The sequence below is a fragment of the Xyrauchen texanus genome, chromosome 18 (genome assembly GCF_025860055.1).
Source record: "Xyrauchen texanus isolate HMW12.3.18 chromosome 18, RBS_HiC_50CHRs, whole genome shotgun sequence".
NCBI lineage: Eukaryota > Metazoa > Chordata > Actinopteri > Cypriniformes > Catostomidae > Xyrauchen > Xyrauchen texanus.
The window spans coordinates 34,345,257-34,368,988 of NC_068293.1; the positions used below are offsets into that span (position 1 = coordinate 34,345,257).

The 23,732-nt window shown below is 36.2% G+C and overlaps 2 protein-coding genes and 2 non-coding genes across 4 annotated transcripts in view; all 4 read left to right on the forward strand.

The window, feature by feature from the left end:
• The first annotated feature begins 13,905 nt into the window (after positions 1-13,905).
• On the forward strand, positions 13,906-17,787 carry LOC127658549 (MKI67 FHA domain-interacting nucleolar phosphoprotein-like). The gene is made up of 6 exons (XM_052147898.1): positions 13,906-14,088; positions 14,363-14,491; positions 15,961-16,069; positions 16,147-16,358; positions 16,449-16,508; positions 17,119-17,787. The coding sequence occupies exons 1-6, from the start codon at positions 13,975-13,977 to the stop codon at positions 17,344-17,346; spliced, it is 852 nt and encodes a 283-aa protein (XP_052003858.1). The 5' UTR covers positions 13,906-13,974; the 3' UTR covers positions 17,347-17,787.
• On the forward strand, positions 15,689-15,814 carry LOC127659372 (small nucleolar RNA ACA64). The gene has a single exon (XR_007972529.1). It is a non-coding gene; the product is annotated as a small nucleolar RNA ACA64 (small nucleolar RNA).
• On the forward strand, positions 16,919-17,046 carry LOC127659373 (small nucleolar RNA ACA64). Its single transcript, XR_007972530.1, has one exon. It is a non-coding gene; the product is annotated as a small nucleolar RNA ACA64 (small nucleolar RNA).
• A 517-nt stretch (positions 17,788-18,304) lies between the features above and the next one.
• The window catches only part of LOC127658553 (CLIP-associating protein 1-like), a 98,080-nt gene continuing 92,652 nt past the window's right edge, over positions 18,305-23,732 (forward strand). The window contains exons 1-2 of the mRNA XM_052147902.1: positions 18,305-18,405; positions 21,420-21,958. Coding sequence (XP_052003862.1) covers positions 21,764-21,958 — 195 coding nt within the window. The 5' untranslated portion in view covers positions 18,305-18,405; positions 21,420-21,763. The remainder of the gene's footprint in view (positions 18,406-21,419; positions 21,959-23,732) is intronic.

The window sequence follows — 23,732 nt, forward strand, 5'->3', positions numbered from 1 at the left end:
TTTTATTTTATTAATTTTTTTGCACTTGCATTTGCATTTGCGTATTTGTATTTCCAATTACATTTATATAAAAGGAGATGTTAGGTAGAATGATGGCCTAACAGTGAATGGTAACTGAGACTAACATGTAAGGATTCCATTAACTAAGAACACATAACATAGTAAAGATTCTTGGTTCACTCCCGGAATTCATTCGGGAGTCAGACTACACTGGTCACCCTCTATATTTTGAGCTGTAGATTCAATAGAACCAACTCATAAGAGGCATTTGTTCAGGAATCTGGTAACACTGGTCACGCTGTAGAATTTGAGATGTAGATTCAAACAAACCGACTCATAAGAGTAATTTGTTCAGGAATCTGGCTACACTGGTTGCATTGCATGTTTTGCACTGTAGATTCAAAAGGACTGGCTCATACGAGTTATTTTGTTTGATTGTCAGACTGCAATGGTCACGCTGTATATTTAGAGCTGTAGATTCAAAAGAACCAACTCATAAGAGTCATATGTTCGGGAATCTGGCTACTCTGCTTGCACTGTATGTTTTGCAATGTAGTTTCAAAAGAACCAGCAAAAAAGAGTAATTTGTTCAGGGGTCAGACTACAGTGGCCACGCTGTATATTTTGAGATGTAGCTTTAAAGAACCATCTCATACGAATAATTTGTTATGGAATCTGGCTACACTAGTTGTGTTGCGTGTTTTGCTCTGTAGATTCAAAAGAACTGGCTCATAAGAGTCATTCGTTCAGGAGTCGGAGTACACTTGTCGAGCTGTAGATACAAAAGAACAGACTCATGAGCCATTTTTTTGGGGAATCTGGCTATAATGGTCGCTCTGTAAAAAATGTAAATTGAATGGTGACTAAGGGAGTTTTCAGACCTGTAGACCGTTTGCTTTGTTCCGAAACAGGGACTAAATTGTTACAATGTTGCATTTTCTTCTTGGTGCTGTTCGCTTTCACAAGGCAACATTTCCAAACAGGCCAAAACTGTCAATAAATGTCACATGTGAGCAAGCTGTCCCCTTATTGGTCCCTATGTTTGTTTGCTGTTCCAGTATTAAGCTCATCCATTCATGGTAAAATTATATGCCTGTAAAAAATTTGTCCTAGAGAATTATACAAATTAAATCTGGCGTTGCCAGTTAGAGGTTGTGTTCTAAATACAAATTATCTGTCACGCTGATAGATAGGTTTGTTGTAAAGATTCCATAATGGTTATTTGTATCTGTCATTAGTTGCTTTTGCATTATTTCTCCATTGAAACATGCCTGTTCTCAAAGATCTCTCTCTCTCTCTCCCTCTCTCACACATGCACACACGCAAACACACACAAACAGCATAGTAAAGCCACGTAAAAAAAAAAAAACATTTATTTATTCATTTATAGAGTTAATTTGCAATCGCTCCAAGACCACCTCATTCATGCGGTCTCGGACCAGTTGTTTTGGTGCGGATCCGAGTGCGATTACCGTGTTCATATATGCCTAAACAAACCGAACCAAGGGAGAAAGCATGCAAGGTCCCGAAACAAACGCTCCAAAAAAGACAGGTGTGAAAACGCACTAAGACCAGCATACTGCTAATTATCTCCTTTTTTTGTCCCACTGAAGAAAGCTTTGGAACAATATTAGACAGATTATTTGTCTAAACTATACCTTTAATCTTCTTTAAAATAGTGTTAAAATGAAAAAAATAAATAAAATAAAATCTTGATCCAAAAACAGGCTTAATTTTCTTCATTCATTAATTCATTTTATTTATTTATTTATTTTCCCCCGGTTTTCAGGGTGTTCTGTAGTTTTATAATAATGAGTAGTCTTACTCCCAGATGTTTGGTTTGATGCTCTTATCACATTTTATTTTTTGTGCTATATATCCTATTGCTGTGGTTTGTTTTTAGGTATAGACCTTATTCACGCTAGCTCCATTTATTTACTCCAGTTTAAAGTGTTTTTGGATCATTCCGTTGAAAAAACATTGATCAAATATCTATCCAAGAACATTCAGTACAAAGAACTCCAGACAACAAGAGTTGTGGAAAATCAGATGTGATCTAGGAGCTTTATACAGCTTTATAAGTTTATCCCTCACAGCCTCGTTGTCATTCCCATTTAAAATCAAAGATGGCACTAGCGATAAAATGGTCTATTAGGTTCTGGTTGTGGTCTTAAAGGAATAGTTCTCCCAAAAATGAAAAATCATCATTTACTCACCGTCATGCCATCCCAGATATGTATGACTTTCTTTCTTCAGCAAAACACAAATTAAGCTATTTAGAAGAATCTCTCAGCTCTTTTGGTCCAAATAATGCAAGTGAATGGGTGCCAACATTTTTTAGCTCTTATAATATATAATATAATAATACAATACAATTTTTAATATATGTGTTAATATATAGAGTAAACACATTTTATCAAATGTACATTATTGTATTTATTTGTTTTACTTTAGTATCTTAAAACTCCAATTCAAGCTGAGTAGCGTTTCTGAGCTCTCTCATCCGATCATAACCTACATGTTATAACCGAATATTTAAATCATCCACAGAATTATAATTTCCACTGTGTGCAGTCTCCTTAGTTAAAATAATATCACCTCAGTGAATTATTTAGTAAATAAAGAATTCTTCATCTTAGTGGCAAAATTCTGTATAAATATAAATAAAGAGTACATTTTAAAATATATCTGTATGTTTTGCCTCTTTATATGTTATTATGTTATTTTAATCAAGTAATGATTTGTAAACAATTAATGTTTCAATGTAATGTCATTCAGCATGAAATAAAGCATTGCAGGATTGAAGGAAGCAGTAAACTCCCAGCTCGAACGTCTTCCCCGCGGTGGATTAACCATCGTCAAGTGTACATTGACTTATTATGGTGCGTTCACATACAACGCGAAGTGAGTGTTTCGCGTGGCCCGATTATATACAAATTCGATGCAAATAGATGCGAACGAAGCGAACTCTAACTCTAACATTTTACTTGCGTGGAAAATTAATGTTGCGAATGCCTATCAGCAATGAGATTGTCCAGATGTCACTGACATACTGACGTAATAGCAGAAGAAATCTGGAAAAACGGATGAAAACATTTTGTAGCGTGTGTGTGGGCACCCGGAATTTTATGATACAACATCATACATGTACAGAGACCGGACAAAAAAAGACATCGCTTGGAGGAAAGTAAGTGAGGAAGTTGGACTACCTGTTAAATTCTGAAAATATGCAAGTCTACTTAATTCCAGCTATTGGTTGTTCTTTACTATGAACCTAGAAGCCCCTCCTCCTGTCCTTTTCCGGAAGAGAAGGGGGAATACTCATGGGTCCGCGTTACTTGCGCGAACGCAAGTTTTAACACAAATTTATAATCCAGCGGTCAAACTAACGCGAGAAATGCAAGGCGAAAATTTTCTTTGAAAACCATTTCCTGAAACCATTGTTTTACTACATAAATATTGTAGTAGTAACCATGGTTAATTGTGTGGTAACTATGTTTTAACTAATTACCATGGTTAAACTATAGTTACTGTAGTGAAAACATGGTTAATTTTAATTGTAAGGGTAAACAAAACAGAAGTCTAATAATATTTTGTTTAGTCTCGCAAATGTAAAATGACCAATTATGACTAAAAATAATTTTTTAATTACCCATTTTATCCCAAGAAATCGCAAAAAATCAGTTTAATATAATTAGTGGTATCGATCGATATTGGACTTCAAATTATTGGTATCAGATCGAAAAGAAAATAAGTCCTTATAGGTCAGGCTGCACTTTATCTTTCATTTTCACATTCTTCTTCTTGTGTTTTTGATGATTCACATTCTTCATGCATACGCCCCCTACTGGGCAGTAAGAACAATTTCAAGCAAAAATATACTTAAATATCGATCTGTTTCTCACCCACAACTATAATATCACTTCATAAGATATGGATTACTTTTATGCTGTCAAAGCATAACATGTTGTCACCCATTCACTTGCTTTGTATGGACCTACAGAGCTGAAATAGTCTTCTACAAATCTTAATTTGTGTTCTGCTGAAGACATCTGGGATGGCATGAGGATGAGTAAATGATGACAGAATTAAACTATCTGTCATCGTATCTGTCAGGTAAACTATCCCTTTAATACCACAAAAATGTGCGGCAGCTAAATGGAGATTCATTCTTTCATTAAACCTCCTTTCCACAGTCAGGTCTGTGGATCAATATGTCTTGAGAAAATGTCTCTGTCCAGTTAAGGTTTATGAGACTATTTAGTGTGTGCCTGAGCAATAGTAAAGTTTCTGTGTGTCGTAGCAGGTACACTGAAGGTTTTCAAAATATTTGAAAATAAATTTAGATAATTAGACTTCAGACAACATGGCAAGCTATAAAATATTTTTGTATAATTTAATTGTATTAATATTAGATATTATATTGATCATTATAAGAAAATTAGTTATACATTTTTCTGTGAAGGCTTTATCTGAAATCATGCAAGATGACCTGACATCAAATGAGACAGAATACAACGTCCAGAACAACATTTCTGTTTCATGAGCACGGTTATTTGCATGTTTTCAGGATGTTGACAGTTGTTTTACTTGACTCATTTCTTGCTACTACATAATATCAGAGTTTTGCAAATCGACTAAATGGCCTGAATTGTTTTTTACTCTGGTCTTGTTTTTATCCTTCAGTGATTTCATAGTTGAGATTTAAGCATTTTATGTTTTATGTGCGCCTGGTGTAGAAACAACTGGACTTGATCAGTTTCCACTCTGACTTCAGTTGTCAATAAACCTGTATTGATGAGGTAGCTTTGATAGTAGTGTAAACTGTAAAGTTGCCCTGTGCCAAACCAATAATTCTGCATTCCATTTGTCTCAGAAGTCGGAGCTTGGGACTCGGATCGACGTTATATCCGTAAAAAAAAAAAGAAAAATCTGATTTGGATTCGTTCCATTTACACACAACACAAGTCGGACAAAAAGATGGACGCCTCCAGGAAAGTAATTGTTGCATGTGTCCGTTTCGGTCTTGCAACACAGAAAAATAACTTGGAGCTCCTACTTACGAGACAAATGGAACGCATGATAATTGTCCATAGGTTGTTTTCAGTATTTACGTAGCATTTGAAAGCATTCTGTAAATTTTTCTTGCTGGAGGTGTGGGGTCAGTAGAAGTCAATGTAGTTTGCGTAAAGTGCCCTTACTGTATTTCTTATCACTGCCACCCCCTTTTCCCCCAACCACCTGCATTATACATGAGGAATATTTCTGAAGATATAAAATAAGTAACATATTATTCCATTGTCTTGTTTAACACATGTTCATTACCTCTCTTTGAATAAGATAGAATTTGAGGATCCCCTGAACTAGCTAAAACACAAAAACATTTTGGTGTATGGCTCCAAACATCAAATGACCTGTTTTATGGTTCTTTGATATGCAGCTGAATCCATATTTTTGTGACACTAGTGTATATTGTAGCCAATGCTCAGGACCCACCATTACATTTATAACATGCATTCTGTTTTTACCCATTTGTGTATCTATTATTTTCTTATAATTCTTTTTCAATTTCAGTCAATACATTCCCTGCCATTTACTTTAGGATTATGCCTTAACTGTATAATAAGGTATATATGTTTGATTTCCTCAAACTTTAGCAGAGAGTTCTGCAAATTTGTTTTACTTTTGAATGTGTGTTAACCATTTACTGTACAATACATCCTATACATAATGTGCATGTTAAATTGGTCAACTGATCAGACTTAATTCATATCATAGAAGAAGAAAAAAGTGCGTACTTCCTGGTTCTTACCACTGCCCCAGTAAAATCATGACCAGATTTTTACTGAAATGTCCCATTCCCAGGATAGATGTTTTTTTTCCTTTAGTGAAAGTTCTGTATCATGCAATGGCATGTTGGTAAAAGATGACAAGAAATGTATCTAAAATAATTGACAGCCTTTTACTATGCAAAAGTGTACAGTGCTGCATGCTAATGCTTTACCTCTGTCTGCAACTTAATGGGTTCAAATGTTCAGTTCAAGTTGAATTGTGAGTATTATTTGTGCAGGATGGTATTTGAGAGAAATGCAAACCTGCATGCATAATATTCCATTTTGCATTATCAGATTAAAGAAACACGTTTTGGGGGAAATAGATGCGTAAGAAGAAGTAATTTAGGTGCATTTAGTTTTCTTTTGTAAAATAAAATTTAATGTAAAGGACACGGTGTTGACTTCCTTGTGTTGTTTTTATTATTATTTATATTCTTGATATTCTTTCATATTCTACACTGGCGGCCAAAAGTTTGGAATAATGAACAGATTTTGCTCTTATGGAAAGAAATTGGTACGTTTATTCACCAAAGCGGCATTCAACTGATCACAATATACACTCACCTAAAGGATTATTAGGAACACCATACTAATACTGTGTTTGACCCCCTTTCGCCTTCAGAACTGCCTTAATTCTACGTGGCATTGATTCAACAAGGTGCTGAAAGCATTCTTTAGAAATGTTGGCCCATATTGATAGGATAGCATCTTGCAGTTGATGGAGATTTGTGGGATGCACATCCAGGGCACGAAGCTCCCGTTCCACCACATCCCAAAGATGCTCTACTGGGTTGAGATCTGGTGACTGTGGGGGCCATTTTAATACAGTGAACTCATTGTCATGTTCAAGAAACCAATTTGAAATGATTCGAGTGCATTATCCTGCTGGAAGTAGCCATCAGAGGATGGGTACATGGTGGCCATAAAGGGATGGACATGGTCAGAAACAATGCTCAGGTAGGCCGTGGCATTTAAACGATGCCCAATTGGCACTAAGGGGCCTAAAGTGTGCCAAGAAAACATCCCCCACACCATTACACCACCACCACCAGCCTGCACAGTGGTAACAAGGCATGATGGATCCATGTTCTCATTCTGTTTATGCCAAATTCTGACTCTACCATCTGAATGCCTCAACAGAAATTGAGACTCATCAGACCAGGCAACATTTTTCCAGTCTTCAACTGTCCAATTTTGGTGAGCTTTTGCAAATTGTAGCCTCTTTTTCCTATTTGTAGTGGAGATGAGTGGTACCCGGTGGGGTCTTCTGCGGTTGTAGCCCATCCGCCTCAAGGTTGTGCGTGTTGTGGCTTCACAAATGCTTTGCTGCATACCTCGGTTGTAACGAGTGGTTATTTCAGGCAAAGTTGCTCTTCTATCAGCTTGAATCAGTCGGCCCATTCTCCTTTGACCTCTAGCATCAACAAGGCATTTTCGCCCACAGGACTGCCGCATACTGGATGTTTTTCCCTTTTCACACCATTTTTTGTAAACCCTAGAAATGGTTGTGCGTGAAAATCCCAGTAACTGAGCAGATTGTGAAATACTCAGACCGGCCCGTATGGCACCAACAACCATGCCACGCTCAAAATTGCTTAAATCACCTTTCTTTCCCATTCTGACATTCAGTTTGGAGTTCAGGAGATTGTCTTGACCAGGACCACACCCCTAAATGCATTGAAGCATCTGCCATGTGATTGGTTGATTAGATAATTGCATTAATGAGAAATTGAACAGGTGTTCCTAATAATCCTTTAGGTGAGTGTATAGTCAGGACATTAATTATGTGAAAAATTTATATTACAATTTTCAAATCTTCTTAAACTACTTCAAAGAGTTCTCATCAAAAATCCTCCACGTGCAGCAATGACAGCTTTGCAGATCCTTGACATTCTAGCCGTCAGTTTGTCCAGATACTCAGGTGACATTTCACCCCACACTTCCTGTAGCACTTGACATAGAAGTGGCTGTCTTGTCGGGCACTTCTCACACACCTTACAGTCTAACTGATCCCACAAAATCTCAATGGGGTTAAGATCCATAACACTCTTTTCCAATTATCTGTTGTCCAATGTCTGTTTCTTTGCCAACTCTAACCTTTTCTTTTTCTGTTTCTGTTTCAAAAGTGGCTTTTTCTTTGCAATTCTTCCCATAACGCCTGCACCCCTGAGTCTTCTCTTTACTGTTGTACATATAACTGGTGTTGAGTCAATGAAAGTCTCAGCTGAGGACATGTGAGGTGTCTATTTCTCAAACTAGAGACTCTGATGTACTTATCCTCTTGTTTAGTTGTACATCTGGCCTTACACATCTCTTTCTGTCCTTGTTAGAGCCAGTTGTACTTTGTGTTTGAAGACTGTAGTATACATCTTTGTATGAAATCATCAGCTTTTTGGCAATTTCAAGCATTGTATAGCCTTCATTCCTCAAAACATGATTTACTGATGAGTTTCTAGAGAAAGCTGTTTCTTTTGTTTTGCCATTTTTGACCTAATATTGACCTTAAGACATGCCAGTCTATTGCATACTGTGGCAACTCAAAACAAACACAAAGAAAATAGCTTGAATAGCTTTCAACTGTTTTTTATATAATGGTAAGTGATTTTCTAGTACCAAATTAGCAATCTAGCATGATTACTCAAGGATAAGGTGTTGGAGTGATGGCTGCTGGAAATGGTGCCTGTATAGATTTGATAAAAAATTCCATTTTTGTTTTCAAATAGTGATGGTGCTGTTTTTTAGTAATGTCCTGACTATACATTGTGATCAGTTGAATGCCACTTTGGTGAATTAAATTACCAATTTCCTTCCGAAACATTAAAATCTATACATTATTCTAAATTTTTGGCTGCCAGTGCATATATTATATACACTTTATATTCTGTATCTAATTGTATTTGATCTGCTTTCAGTCAATAATTATTTATAAAATAATTTTGCAATGTAATTGTTATAAGCCTGCTCTCCCACTGCAGAGATATTGGAGATTCTTGTAGCGCCATCTTCTGGGTGGGCTGTGCATCTCTCTTCATTGTTGCCTGTAACTGTAGGATCTTGAACGTGTAAAATCAGCAAATGTTTTGAAGTGTCTCTGAGAATGCTGAGAATTTTTACAATAGAAAACAAAATTCTTTGAAGAAATTGTGATTTTAGTCATTTTGGTTTACTCCTAAACACAAATTACAACCTAAACAAATGTTTAAGTCCCTCTGTCTTATATATAATATACACAGTATACATTAAGATTCAAAAATGTGGAAACACCTACTCATTATTTATTTTTCTTTTTTTTTTTACTTTTCACAATTTTGAAAAATTGTAGTCATCAAAACTTTTGATTAGAAATGGAAGTATGGTACCAAAATTTAAAAATTATCTTGTACTATCTTGTATTTTATATCCAGTATATCCATTACATATCCAGCCAAGTCTCCCAAGCAACCAAATTGGCCCAGTTGCTAGGGAGGGTAGAGTCACATGGGGTAACGAGTGGTGGTGGTGTAGTGGGCTAAAGCACATAACTGTTGATCAGAAGGTCACTGGTTCATCCCACCACCATTGTGTCTTTGAGCAAGGCACTTAACTCCAGATTGCTCTGGGGGGATTGTCCCTGTAATAAGTGCACTGAAAGTTGCTTTGGATAAAAGCATCTGCCAAATGCATAAATGTAAATGTAGGCCCTAACCTCCATGTGGTCACGATTAGTGGTTCTCGCTCTCACGTGGTAAGTTGTGCGTGGATCGCGGAGAGTAGCATGAGACTCCACACTCGGAGTCAGTGTCATGAACAACGAACCACGTGGATAGACTATATCAGAAGTGGAGGCAACTGAGACTTGTCCTCTGCCACCCCGAATGAGGGGAGTAACCATTCCACCATGAGGACCTGCTAAGTAGCGTGAATTGGTCATTCCAAATTGTGAGAAAACGGGATAAAAATAACTAAAAAGAACATATGTGTCAAGAGTTTCAGAACACATCTCAACAATGTTTCAAACTGAACTGAGATTGACCAAGATGCCAAATTCTTCGATCAAAAGTCAGAGATTTCAATTTGAATTCATTCAATTATTCCAAAACCAAATTACCTATACTATACTATCCACAACTCCAATAAAATCTAAATCACATAATCCCATAATATGTGAAAATTAGAATCTTTGTTTTGATATTATCTCCTGCACAGATGTGTTCCTTGATGAAACACAGTGTTTCCTTTCCTGTTAACCCCCAAGAGGAATCATGTCTTGTTGTGTTAATTTGAAAAGCCTGGCTTCAACAACTCCACTTGGAAGACTATTTCATTAATGAACATGGAGCTCCAGCCCTTTACTTGCAAGAATTGCTTTTGATTTGAAAACCTCAGACGGGACCATTTATATTGATATGAGGCCCTTGGGCAGATGAAAGGACTGATGTCCTCTGTGTTCTTTATGCTTAGTTTAGAAGTGCTGTTCTGTGCTCTGTTTCCTATTTTTAAAAATGTCCTATTTGCATATGGCAGGTGCAGGACTTGTGGTTGCAATGAATGTGAAGACACCATGTTTTCATTGATTTCCAAAAACAAGTCTTATCTGCGTTAAATATCAAGATCAGTATTAGACAAATTAATAATTAAATGAAAGTAAAGAAGTATATTAAATTATATCAATGTGTAACAATTAACAGGGGTAAAAAATGGTCTTCACTAGTTAATTTAAATGGTCCTTAATATATAGATAATACTACCAACATGGTATGTAGTATCTATATATTAATCTTTTTCTTTTTATAAAATTAGTCTTTATAAAATTCTATATAAATTTAGCAAAATGCTCTTTTGAAATGGTGTTTTGCAATAGACATATCAACTTTCCAAATGCATTTTTCATGCCAATACCAAATTTACATGAAATTGTTGTTTACATTAATAATTGTCATGTAGCCACTGTCAAGGATATAAGAAGAGGACAGTAAGAACATGTTTTGTATCTGTAATAATGTATATACCTTTGTGTGATTTCATGTTTTAATTTTGCTTTTAAAAAAAATGATTAAAATTGCATCCCTGCCGAAAAGACCAGCTTTGACCCGCACTGATGTACATGTTCGTCCAGACCGGTTTAGTGCTTGTCCAGCTGGTGAACCAGCATAGCATGCAAACTTAGTTGTTGAGACCAGTTGATAAATTACTGTAACAAAGTTATTAGTTTTAATGGAAAAGGAGGAAGTGGGAGATGGCGAGATCCAACTCAAAAGGGGATTTATTTCCCATAGACACAAAAATCACTTTTCAGTTTACACACACACACACACACTCTCAATAACACTTTTCAGCACAACAGAAATATTGCATGCTAGAACACTCTGCTGATAACCAGCAATGCAGGTCTTTTCAGCAAGGATATTGTACGCCTCTATGTAAGGGACAGGAATGTCACCTCATTTGGATGAACTTTTACCTGACATGCTCACTCTCCTCTTGGGTCTTTAGGGTGCTTTTATGGTAGAAAAGGGAGGGCTTGTGGGTGCCTTCAGACATACAGTATCCTTAAACAGTCCCAGCCAGCTCAGATGCTCAAGGCTCTACCAAGAAAGATGTGATGCTATACCCTGGAATTTTACATGCACACTTGGAAATCCTTCCTTTGCTTTAAGTTTATACAAACATTATGGGAAGACTTAATTTAAATGAAGTCTTTAATACAACACTGGTGGAAAATATAAAAAATTCCTCTGCAACTCCAAATGAAAATATTGTAACTGTTACATCTGTAGCTCTGTTGGGTTTTTCCTTGCTGAAAATGCAGGTTAGGCTGCTACCCCTTCCTGCCCCAGTTACCATCTTTCCGAGCTGTTGACTCTCTCTCCAGTTGTCACCAATTTGTTCTCGGTGGACACCCAGTCTGTTCCTGGGCATCACTGGCTGAGCCAGTTTGTAATTTTTAACAATTTATTATATATATATTTTCTCACAATCAAGCAATTGTGGGTGAAAAGGAAATGACAATTGAATTTACTTTGTTTCATTTATAGTTATAATACTTTGAAATCTGCAATTTTACAATGGGAATCAATCAGTCATCTATTCAAAAATGGGTCTCTTACATGTTGGTCACTTACATGTTTACTTGTCCTGCAAGTATGATTTATACGAGTCTGAGCAATCTTATTAATAAATCAGTAATAGACGCTTTAAACATGATATGTACAAAATATGGTAATTGTATGTGAATCATGGACAGGTTTAATTTGCTTCCTTTTAAGGAGTTTTGACAGACATCATCTTTACAGGAGCACAGTGGAATTAAATGGCTCTGGTCATGTGACTATTTGCACCACTCATATAAAACATTTCACATGAACTCAAGACAGTCTGTACTGTCTTTTAAAATGTACAACTCTTTTAAGACCCTTCAAATTTCAAACTAAATTTCAGTCACAACTGTAACCAGTGGGATTTAATTGGTTAATAAACAAATAAATAAACAATCCTCTAAGTAGCATCCTTCATGGTGTAATAGCTATCCAGGCTCTTTATATGGGCTGGCGGTAATTGAGTGGACCTGATTAAAGAAGCCCGGCTGTTGACACTATCCTCCAGAATGAGAACGGTCCTACAGCTTGTTTTCAGCAAAATGAAGGCTAATGAGTCCTAACAAAAACTCCTTTTCATTGAAGGTTTTCAAACACATCTAATAGATAAGAAAAATAATTAGCTAATAAAATTATTAACTGAGAAACCTTAATCTAATTTTATGACATTATACAGTATTTTTGCTTGACATATGAGCATTATATTTCAGTGTATGCCATGAACACACCAAAGCTGTGAGGAAAAAACAAAAAAAAAAATATATATATATATATATTTGTACTTTTTACGTTCTATTTGATGATTAGTTATCAAAGAATAGAAAATTTGAGGCGAGAATATTTCAACAAATTCTTACCTTTAACAACTTTTGCAGGACTTTCAGTGTGAAACTCTGACAAATGCTTGTTCTGGTCTTCCATTTACAGTGAAACGAATGATAAGTAGTTGCCATGCCAAGAAGTGCTCTGTTGCACTCTCACCTTGTGATTAGTATTATGTATTATGTATGCACTGCATGTGCACAACATAATACAGCCTACCAATAAAAAACTCTGCCCCTTTTTACAAACCATCAATATTTGGTCCACCCCCTTCATGCTCAACTCTTCATTGCTTTTTATCTGAATGCAACAAGCAGTTATATGCTGAATTAGATATGTATTCTCTGCTATAATCATCTTTTTTAAATAATCTCAGTAATGAATAGTTATAGCCTATTTAAAATACAGTTATGTAATAACAAATTAGCTTTTCTTTTACATTCTAAATAAAACAATTGATTGCAATGACATTATTAAAAAATATATAATGCACCATTTTTATTTTTAAATTAACTGAATGTGAAATTGAAATATTGGTTATTGTCCCCAAAGGGAAATTTGGCCATAAAGAGACTCTGTGGTGGACTCCATTTCAAATCATTATACAACTCTGATCAACAAAAAAATTATAATAATTAAAACTTTAAAAAAATATTGAACTGTGAAAATTATAATATAAACATCATAATGAAAATCAGCAACTTATAAATACATTGTAAACATCATAAAACATCAAATAGATACAACAATAGATAATGTTCCCAAAATGTACCAGTTTTACATCTGCACTTAAATATTTTAGTATTTTTTTTATCTACTTTGTATGTTTTATTTGCTTGTAATAACCATTTTACAACTAAACATTGTTTTTAAATGTGCTTTATAAATAAATATTGATTGATTGATATTGATTAATATATAAAGGGTAGGAAGGGTTACTTTTGAAATGTATTCCACTACAGATTACAGAATATTTGCTGTAAAATGTCATTTGTAACGTATTCCATTAGATTACTCAAGGTCATTAATGTATTCTAAATACTAGATAGATAGATCTCCTCCAATACATGTGACTGGTCATGTTTAAAGACAACGATGCAGTCATGACTTTTAAACTATAATTTGGACTTCTATTTTGAATTGAACTGAACCATCGTAGTTTCCTGAACGGAACACAACGTTGTTTCAGGAGAGGTAGTGCGACACAGTGTCTACAACGTAGAAATATATTCATACATTTAAACATGACAGAAGGTAAACCATCAAAGAAATCAGCGAAAAGCCTTCTTGCTCTTAATCCAAAAGAAGATGCAGAGTTTCAGAAGAAGGTGCAGCAAGTGAAGAAACGTCCTAACACGGTATGAAGCCCGAACATGTGGCGAATGGAGTTAGAAACATGGTCACAGTGGAATTTGTCGGATCATGATTTAATCATTCAGATTTAATAACCAGAATTTGGTAGTTGGGAGAGAAAAAAAATATGCTCCTTATAATGTTAACAGTAAAGTCTACAATTGACACTTTGTTCGTTTTTTCTGACAAAGTTCTTTCTAGTTAATCTGCACCCTTTGATCCACGTGTCTAGTCATAAATTTATTTTCAGTCAATATATTAATTCTGATGTGTTTTTAGGCTCAGTCTCTTACTCCTGGAGTGATCTATGTTGGTCATCTTCCTCGAGGATTGTTGGAGCCTCAGTTGAAAGGTTACTTTCAGCAGTTTGGGAAAGTCTTACGACTGAGAATTTCCAGGAGTAAAAAGGTATTATGTGCTCCGTTTATAATTGTCTGTGTCTTGTTTGGAAGGATGCGTCCTTTGAAGGCTGCAGTATACCGAGTGTCCTCCATTTAACAAGCCTCGTTTAAACGAGACGGCCTTCGTTGGGGAAACGGAACGTAACATGGTTGCTATGACAGCATGCCACACTTTAACAAGCGCGAGCATTTTGAGTGTGAAGGGAATGCATGAGGTACATTTTAGGAGAGTTATATTGATGTAAAGAGATAAGAAAATAGATTTGACAGGTGTACTTTTAGTCTAATAATTATTTTTAACTATATATTAATATAAGTATGCATATTATACTCTGCACCCAGCTACCTAGGTTCTTCAACATGTGAATTATCATTACTTGCGTTTGAACATACACGATTTTCTGACACGAGACAGCCTCGATGACGTTTGCGGCCGACAAATGCGACCTCCGGAGGACGCCGCATACCAAACGAGACACAGCCATTGTAGTGCATGTGTCTTACCATCCATTGAATGAGATATTGTATTCGTTTAAGTTGACATAGTATCCAATTTAGAAATTATAAATTAAAACGGTAAATTATTGCAACGGGGGTTATCTTTATATAATTCCTCTTGTCAAAAGTCTTTTTTGATTGCTAATGGAATTTCTATCATAATTTCAGAACGATTTTAAAGGGCTCTAATAAAAACCCTCCAAAAAAATCAAAAGATCTTCCTGAATTTTTTTTTTATTCTACGAGAATGAAAACCAGAGGAATCTTGTTTTTGCCCATTACTGTTGTTTTTATATGGACACTTTTCACAGACTTTCACATGCATTACTATTCCACCATATATTTTTTTATTTTGTATTTAGTGTAAATTTGAGACATTACACTTTGCATTATTTTAACCTGGAATTAGTTTTAAAAGCCGAGTTACAACTAATGCCATAAGGTTTGTAATCTCTTCTGGATGTTGTGATTCATCGCTCTTTATTTTTTTTCTTAATTTGGAAAGTTGTAGAAATTTAATGGTGGTGTTTGTCTTTTAATGTTGGTCCAAATGCTTAAGCAAAAATATATATTTTTTTCCATTCACCTCTATCGAAGTTTACTCTACAATCATTCCAAAACCTTTATTATCTATTGGATTTTGATAAGGGTTGTTTCTTGTCCCCTCAATTCATTTATCTGTTTGACGTGACTGTTGAATAATGGCACAACCTGAAAATTACCGTTGGCATTTGTTGCCTTGGGTAAGATAATTGTGCCGACAGTAAATGGGTACATTTAGCTTATTGCCAACTTTATCTAGTTGTGCAATGAAACCCTTGTGCCTACACTGTAAATTTACACACACCATATTAGACAGGTGTGGATGGGCAGTAGTCTTGACGAAGATGAAGAAATAATTTTTTGAAGATTCTACTTTGGATATTGTGTAATTGCTAGACACTCTTGTTTATGTTTTAATTGTGATATTTTTTACAGACTGGAGGGAGCAAAGGCTATGGTTTCGTGGAGTTTGAGTGTGATGAGGTGGCAAAGATTGTGGCTGAGACCATGGACAACTACCTTATGGGAGAAAGGCTCATAAAGTGTGAGTTGAGAGTGGGCAAGATGTTGCATAATCTATTGTATGACAAAAATTTGATTTTTATATTTTGTCTGGTTCAGGTCATGTGATGCCACCAGAGAAAGTCCATGAAAAGCTCTTTGATGGTTCCCAGAGGGGCTTTAAAAGGCCAAGGCAGCCCGCCGTGGCTCGGTATAACAAGGAACATGCACCAAAGGATGTGGAAAAAATGACAGCAAAACTTTTAAGCAAAGAGGCTAAGCTGCGCAAAAGACTGGCAGAAAAGGGCATCGACTATGATTTTCCTGGATTTGTAAGCATTTTCTTTAAATTTTAATCAGCAAGTTGCTTAATCCTGCTATGATTCAGTGTGACCATCTAATTTTTTTAACTACAATTTCAGTCAGCGCAAGTTCCTGCCAAGAAGGTCCAATCACAAGCAGATGTTTCATTATGCAGAGAGGTAAGCTTAAGTATTGAGAGGATCCTTTGACCAAAGTAAAAATTGATACAGAGACACACACTCTTGAAGGGATAGTTCACCCAAAAATGAAAATTCTCTCATCATTTATTCACCCTCATACCATCCCAGATGTGTATGACTTTTTCATGTGCAGAACACAAAGATTTTTTTGAAGAATGTCTTTGCTTTGTAGGTCCACCTAATGCAAATCAATGTTGATCAGACATTTGTAGCTCCAAAAATCATACAATGGAAACAAATAAATAATCCATATGACACCAGTGTTTAAATTCATATCTTCAGAAGCGATATAATAGGTTTAGTAGTTTACTATAGTAGTGTATATTTAACTGAATTATGAATGTTTATTTTAAGTGTCTTAAAAGGCTTGAAATAGTTTCGTTTCAGGCACAGAATGAAAATCACCCCAGTTATTCCCATTGACTTGAGTGTGATAACTGTGCCAACAGAAAAATGGTGCATTTTAAGCTTATTGTCAGTCATTGTGACTTGCAATGAAACCCATGTCCCAACAAAACTTACTGTAGTGAGTGAGAAGTATATACTTTTACACATCCAGAGCTTTAAAGACATGTTTTTTGGCATGTAGGATGTTACTCCAGTGTGCACCCCATCAATGTTGGAGAGGAGGAAATCCATCAGAGCTGATGATGATGATGTTGATGAAGAGATCATCATTAAGGTCAAATCAGTCCCAGAAAACAGCGGGGATGTTGAAGAAAGTGAGGAAGACACAGAAGAAGAGGGTGATGTTGTTGATGATGATGATGATGATGAAGAGGAGGAGGAGGAGGAGGGTGAAGAACATGCAGCTTAAAAGGCAAATCTAATGAAAATTAAGACTTCAATCCCTGTTTTAAGAGGGACAATGGACTCACTGTTTTCAGAGCCATTTATATGTGACTAGTCCTCCATTATGGCCAGAGAAGAGATGAACACAGTATCCTGATTGTCATTTTTGTATGATTGGTGGAACTGCACGTTCATGTAATGTGGTGATTTGAGGTGCGTTTATACAGACCATGGATTGGTGGCCTTTAATGGATACATTTTGGTCTCCCAGAGGTTACTACAAAATATTATTGACTGTAATACACATATTTGGTGTGTCTCTTATTTGAAAGTAGAATTTTACTATAAATATGTTGTATTTGCAATATTTGAAATGTTGGTATGTGATTAAGTCAAGCTTTTCAGAACTTATTAAATATTGGTGAACTGTGCTTAAACCATAATCGGAAAATGCATCAAATAAAGTTTTCTGCTTTCTAAAGTCTGTTACTTAATTATGGGTTGTAATTGATAAACTGACACTTTTGTATATGCTCAGTGATTTGTGTGCATTCGAAAGAAAATATTGATCAAAGAAAACCTGCATTTCTCACAATGACCACTAGATGGAGATGCTTTCCACTGTTATGAAGGGATCGATGGCTATTGTTTTAGCCACACAAGGAAAGATGACCATGTGGCAGCTGTTTGTGAATGGATTTCAAGTATTTTAATGTTAAATCATATCGTTTGGCAACTGTGTAGAAGAAGCATTCACTTAAAGACCAGAAACTATAAATGAAATAGGTGAACCTGCTTAGGTTGTTTGTATTATAATAAAGGAAATGCATTAACTGCTTTGCTTACCAACATAACAATGGCGTAAACACTCTTGGACGTGATAACACTTTATTTGGCGTTTGAATCAAAACTGTTCGGAGATCTTACAGTAGATCTTTTAAAGAGATGAGGTGTGTGGCGCATGCGCAGAGCGGCTCCATCATTGTGTCTACAGGACAGGAGCAACAGCAGACACAGACCTCGCTCACCTTTCATAAACCAACTCGTGTCATTTCACATTGAAACTACCACGAAATTCGACAGGGTAAGTGTATTGTTTATTATTTCAACCAACCCCGTTGCTCTCATGAATTGATTTTGGGAAATCAACGGTGTTTGACAGTTTATTCGGCAGGCTAGTAAGAGTTAGCATAGCCGGACAGATTGTCAATGAAAAAGAGTCAAATGCATTCAGATATGCTCTGAACACTTGGTATTTAAACACTAATCGGATTTTAACAAAACAGTATTTTTCTTTGCATTGTTAAAGTGTACTGGCAACAAAAGAGCGAGATCTGTATTGCCAGAGGTTTGGAGTAAAGCATCTAATTTAAGATGACTGTCAGATACCACAGGAGCTTCAATGCAAATATACCTGTTTTAACCCTTGTGTTCAATAAAAAAAGTTACTCAGACGTCAAAAACTGCCATAATTATATTATATATTAATATTATTTTTCAGTAATTTTTTTAACCAACATCAGTCCTGATCATAACTACCAAATATGCATTAATTTTCTGGATTATAACCCTTTAAATGCCAGTTTGTTACATAATGCCACTGTTGTTTTTATGGAAGAAAAAACAACAACAGCAACAACACAAACAATAATTTATTTTCCATATACTAAATTCCATATACTAAATGCTTTTTTTTTTTAGATTATCACAGTCTGCAATATGTCAACGATTATCATCAACATTTATTTTGATGCATTATTATTTTTGTGCTGTGTCAGATAAAAAAAAATAAATAAAAACAAATCGGTAAAAAAATAGGTAAAAAAAAAAAAACTGCCATAAAATATAATATATTAATATTATTTTCCACTTTCACTGACTTACATTTTTTAACCAACATCAGTCCAGATCATAACTACCAAATATTCATTAATTTTCTGGATTTTACCAGTTTGTGTACATAATGCAACACACACACACACACACATCTCTCAAAACACACTCTGACATCCATACCAACACACCCACACAATTTTAGCTGCATCATTTAGTAAATTGCCCAGTAGTGCTCTATAATGCAGCAAACAGAAAATAGGAAAAAAAAACATGTATTTGCTCCATAGGCTAAACATGAGAAAAATGGAGCCATCTGGTGGAAAATAAAAATTTGAAGCCAGGGCTCAAGAATGAAAGCATAATATCATAGAATTCATGATTTTATGCTTTAATGGCACTGGGATTAAATATTGCCATTTCAATGGGGACATTTTTGTCCTTAAGGTCCTGAGTGGAACTATTTTGTGTACTCAGTGTATTATAGATGTATTTTAGGAATTGAGGTTGAAATATCAAAATTCTCCCACAAATACAAACATTTGGCAAAGTTTATGCCATTGGCATTAACACGAAAACATGAAAAAGACAAAAATGTCCCAGAAGTCACACAAGGGTTAATATATTTTATTTTTAGTAATATGTATTTGTTTATTGATTTTGTATGTATATGTGTGTATTTTGATGAGTTGTAAGCATATTTTCACATGATAAAACAGCATTTTGCTGTTATTACATGATGATGTAGACTTGTGTTCTTTAGGGTTGGATAGTTTTCTTACCGTCAGTTTTAAACATGTGATTTAAGATATGTTATTGCCTAATTAAACACAAATTTAGAATGAATATAAATGGTTGTCAGAGGTCTCTGCTATGTTTTTTTGGGGGAAGTAAAAGTAAATCTTGACTGACATCAGGACGTGTTAAGCATGTCGTGTGTGTGTGTGTGTGTATTAAATTAGTGTGAGATCAGTAAATGCTTGAACCCCTTTTGTGGTGCTTCTGTTCTTTGGAGAGTTAGGAGGCATATTAGGCACTCCTTTCTCCATTGTGTAGCATAGATACCTGGTACAGCCACAGACTTTAAGTGTAAACAAAACAAACTGTTTTTGACAATTCAAGTTGAACGCAAATATACATTAGGGTTTAAAGGTGTAAGACCATTTGTGAAAATGGCACTATTTTGCGTGTCATTTAATGTATTTTTCCCAGTATGAATTATACTATACAAGCATAACAAATTAAGTGAAAACTTGAATTTCTTAATATTTAGTATGTCCCCCTTTTGTATTCACATTCAGTCGAGCTGGGATGGACAATCCCTGCTATCTCAGCATGATTTGGGAATGTTCCAATGAGCATCTTGTGTGCTTCAAGGAAATTTGATGGTCAATTTTTGGAAATAGTGCAGAAACATAAAATCTCATTTACAGCATAACTTTTTTTTAATGTTTAAATTCCTAAAACTTTGCTTAGTTCTTGGTGGAATTGGGATATAATGTCCCAGATTTGCAATGTGGTCTCAGACGTTTGCACATAACTGTACACACACACTGATGAAATTGCCTTGTATGACCAGCACATTCATCACTTTCAATTTTCTGCCTGGATCAATGGACATTACAGCTTTGATCATTTAATGCAGACTTTTAAAAAGATTGCAGCCCAATGAGCATCAAGTAATCTGCTTATCAGAGTAATACACTTTCTGTTTGCAGCCAGGTTATTCCCATGATGCCTTAGCAGATCTTGCCATTATTTAATCACCCTTATGTTGTTCCAAACCCATATAGCTTTCTTTCTTCCATGGAACACAAAAAGAGATGTTTAGCAGAAAGTTAGTCTCAGTCACCATTCATTTTCTTTGTACTGAAAAATTAGGCATGAAAGTGAATGGTGACTGTCAGTCCATAAAATTCTACCCAACTGCTTTTCCTTCTCCTTTTGTGTTCCACTTAAGAAAGAAAGTCATAAAGGTTTAAAACAACATTAGGGTGACAGAGTTTTAATTTTAGGGTGAGCTATCACTTTAACACATGTGGAATTCCTTTTGCTGTATGCCACAAAGCCTTGCAGCTGATGTGGGGTCAGTGAGTCAAGAGCAAGTGAGGAGGACTTTGAGTTATGTCACAATCAAAAGGTCTTTCTGCTTTTCTCCAAAGTGGCTTCTGATCTGAGTTGACAAAATTGCAAATCTGGCCACATTGGCGTTAGATGTCTAGAGGTGGTATTTAGCTAACAGCTCTGTTTTCTCATCCTAAGCAGGGAGGACTGCTGAATTATGATGCAATACTGTGCCGGACCCTCTCTTTCCTGCTCTAGTTACCACCGATTCTAATGCCACTGCTAGTGGTTTGGCTGCCTCACTACTAAAAGGAAAAAAAGAAGCATTCGCAATCCTCATCAGCTGTTGTCTAGTCACATATGGTGCATCGTTTGCATTCCAGAGCCTACATCCCCTCCACTAGGCCTGTGGCACTCATTAGATTCATTACCACAGGATATTAAAAGTGTGTGTTCTTGATTTCCCTGGAACGGACGCACTAAAGGCAATTTTTTAAGTTTTTCCTTCCCACTGCCACACGGGTGGTGGCGGGACATCGTAGACCATGGAGCCCAATATGGAGTACTGTCTGACCCAGGTGCTACAGAAAGATGTGTCCCGCAGGTTGCAGATGGGTCCGGAGCTCATTGACTACATCACAGATTCGGACAAGTGTCAAGACCTGGAAAGTGACCAGACTGCGCTGGATAAAATGGTGGATGGTATCGCCACCTCCTGGGTGAACTCAAGTAACTTCAAGGTAAGAATGGGTTATATGGCATTATATCATCTAGATGTGCATCTCTTTTGGTTTGCAGGTTTGATGGTGGCTTTTTGAGGCAATAAAGTCCAAGGGGCCAGGGTGCGGTTTCAACCTGCCTGAGTTATATCGGTTAAAAAGAAAGCGCTTTTCTTTTGGATTTCTTCCTGAGGCAGTTGTCTGGCTTAGAATTTAGGCCTTGAAATGACCTCTTGAGTGTGCTCATCGCAAACAGAATGGACATTTGAGGTCACTGGAACATTCACAGGCATTCACGCTGACACACTGCAAGATCAAACAGAAGGCGAGACATCACTTTGCAGACACGTCCTTAGAAGATGATTAAAGAGATAGTTTTCCTAAAAAAACGAAAGCCTTTGAAGCATCCGCACTATGACTTCTTTGTGAGATACTTGTAGTACAGTCAGCAGTGAGGATGCACACAGACGAGGACTGTTTGCGTGTCGAGTAAAATCTGGACTGCACATGGATAGCAACGTCTGCGCGGACTGATGATGAAATTTGCGTTACTCTTACTGGGGCCGGCCCAAGCCTTTATGGGGCCCTAAGCAGAATTTGATTTGGAGGCCCCTCGGTGCCGCCAATATAAATGAATATTGTCAATGCTTGATTATTCGCACACTATAAATCTAATACACCCCTTATCAATTTTATTAGTTGTAGATGTGTTGCATACAACATTCCAATGTCTGCCTGGCATGATTTTACCCTTCTACAGTTTGTAATTGTAACAGTAGCACACCTATATTTACCCAATCTTGTTGTCCCTCTGTTACCAGTTTTGTGGACTTCCTAGAGAACAATTTGGAGCATTTTGAATAAGTCAGCCAGCTACACTTGAATATTTTCCCCATTAATTCATTTTCTGTAGGTGTAGTGATAGTGGAAGTTTCGGCCATCAGGTTTTTCAGGGAATTTGAAGTTTTCCTTTATAGGCAGTGGCCCTCTGCTTACCAGATCAGTCCATTCTGAGTCGGACAGGATAGATACTGGAGGAGAACTGGAGGAGCTGCTGATCTATGGTGTAGGCTGGAAGTTGCTAAGGGAGTAGATGTGACATCAATCCCAATGACCACAGAAGTAGAAGGACCTTATTAATTACATTAATAATTCTGCTGAGGTTGAAACAGACATGGAAGGAACAGTAGGATCAGTGGATGCAGGTGCTGGGAAGTGCTCCTCACCTGCAGAGGATGGACCTGATGAAAGATGAAAATAATAATAAAAGCTAGCCATGTTAGATGTCATTTTAGAAGGTAATGCAACTGTCTGTCAAAAACAAAAAATGGTCTCACAAAAGGCATTGTTTATCCATATAGATATATTGATCTGATATTGTTGAAAACTCACCTGCTGTATCATCATCAGCTGTAGCACTGGCACTTGGGGCAGGTGGCGTTGGTTGTGCCCCACCTCCAAAATATTTCACCAGTGCTCCTAGGGAACTTTCATAAGAGTACATAGTTGACAGAACAGAATGTTATTTTAACAACATAAATTATTATACACAGCAGCAAGCCATCTGTACACCTAAACAACAACTCTTAATCTACAACTAGCTAATTGAGGCATAATGATGTTGGAATATAATGGCAAAGACCCCAAAATGGTAGACTAATGTAAATAATGTTAAGTTGATATCAGTACCAAGTTTATGGAACAGAAGCAAATTTTTATTACAAAAATATATACCCAGGAAAGTTATTTTTACACAGAAGACAAACTTTAATCTAAAACTAGCCAAGTAATATGT

What these genes read in the sequence shown, in the direction of transcription:
- LOC127658549 (XM_052147898.1), top strand. Translation starts at nt 13,975, where the DNA reads ATGACAGAAGGTAAACCATCAAAGAAATCAGCGAAAAGCCTTCTTGCT. An exon ending in TGAAGAAACGTCCTAACACG is followed by an intron (nt 14,089 to 14,362) that starts GTATGAAGCCCG and finishes ATGTGTTTTTAG; the next exon opens with GCTCAGTCTCTTACTCCTGG. An exon ending in ACTATGATTTTCCTGGATTT is followed by an intron (nt 16,359 to 16,448) that starts GTAAGCATTTTC and finishes CTACAATTTCAG; the next exon opens with TCAGCGCAAGTTCCTGCCAA.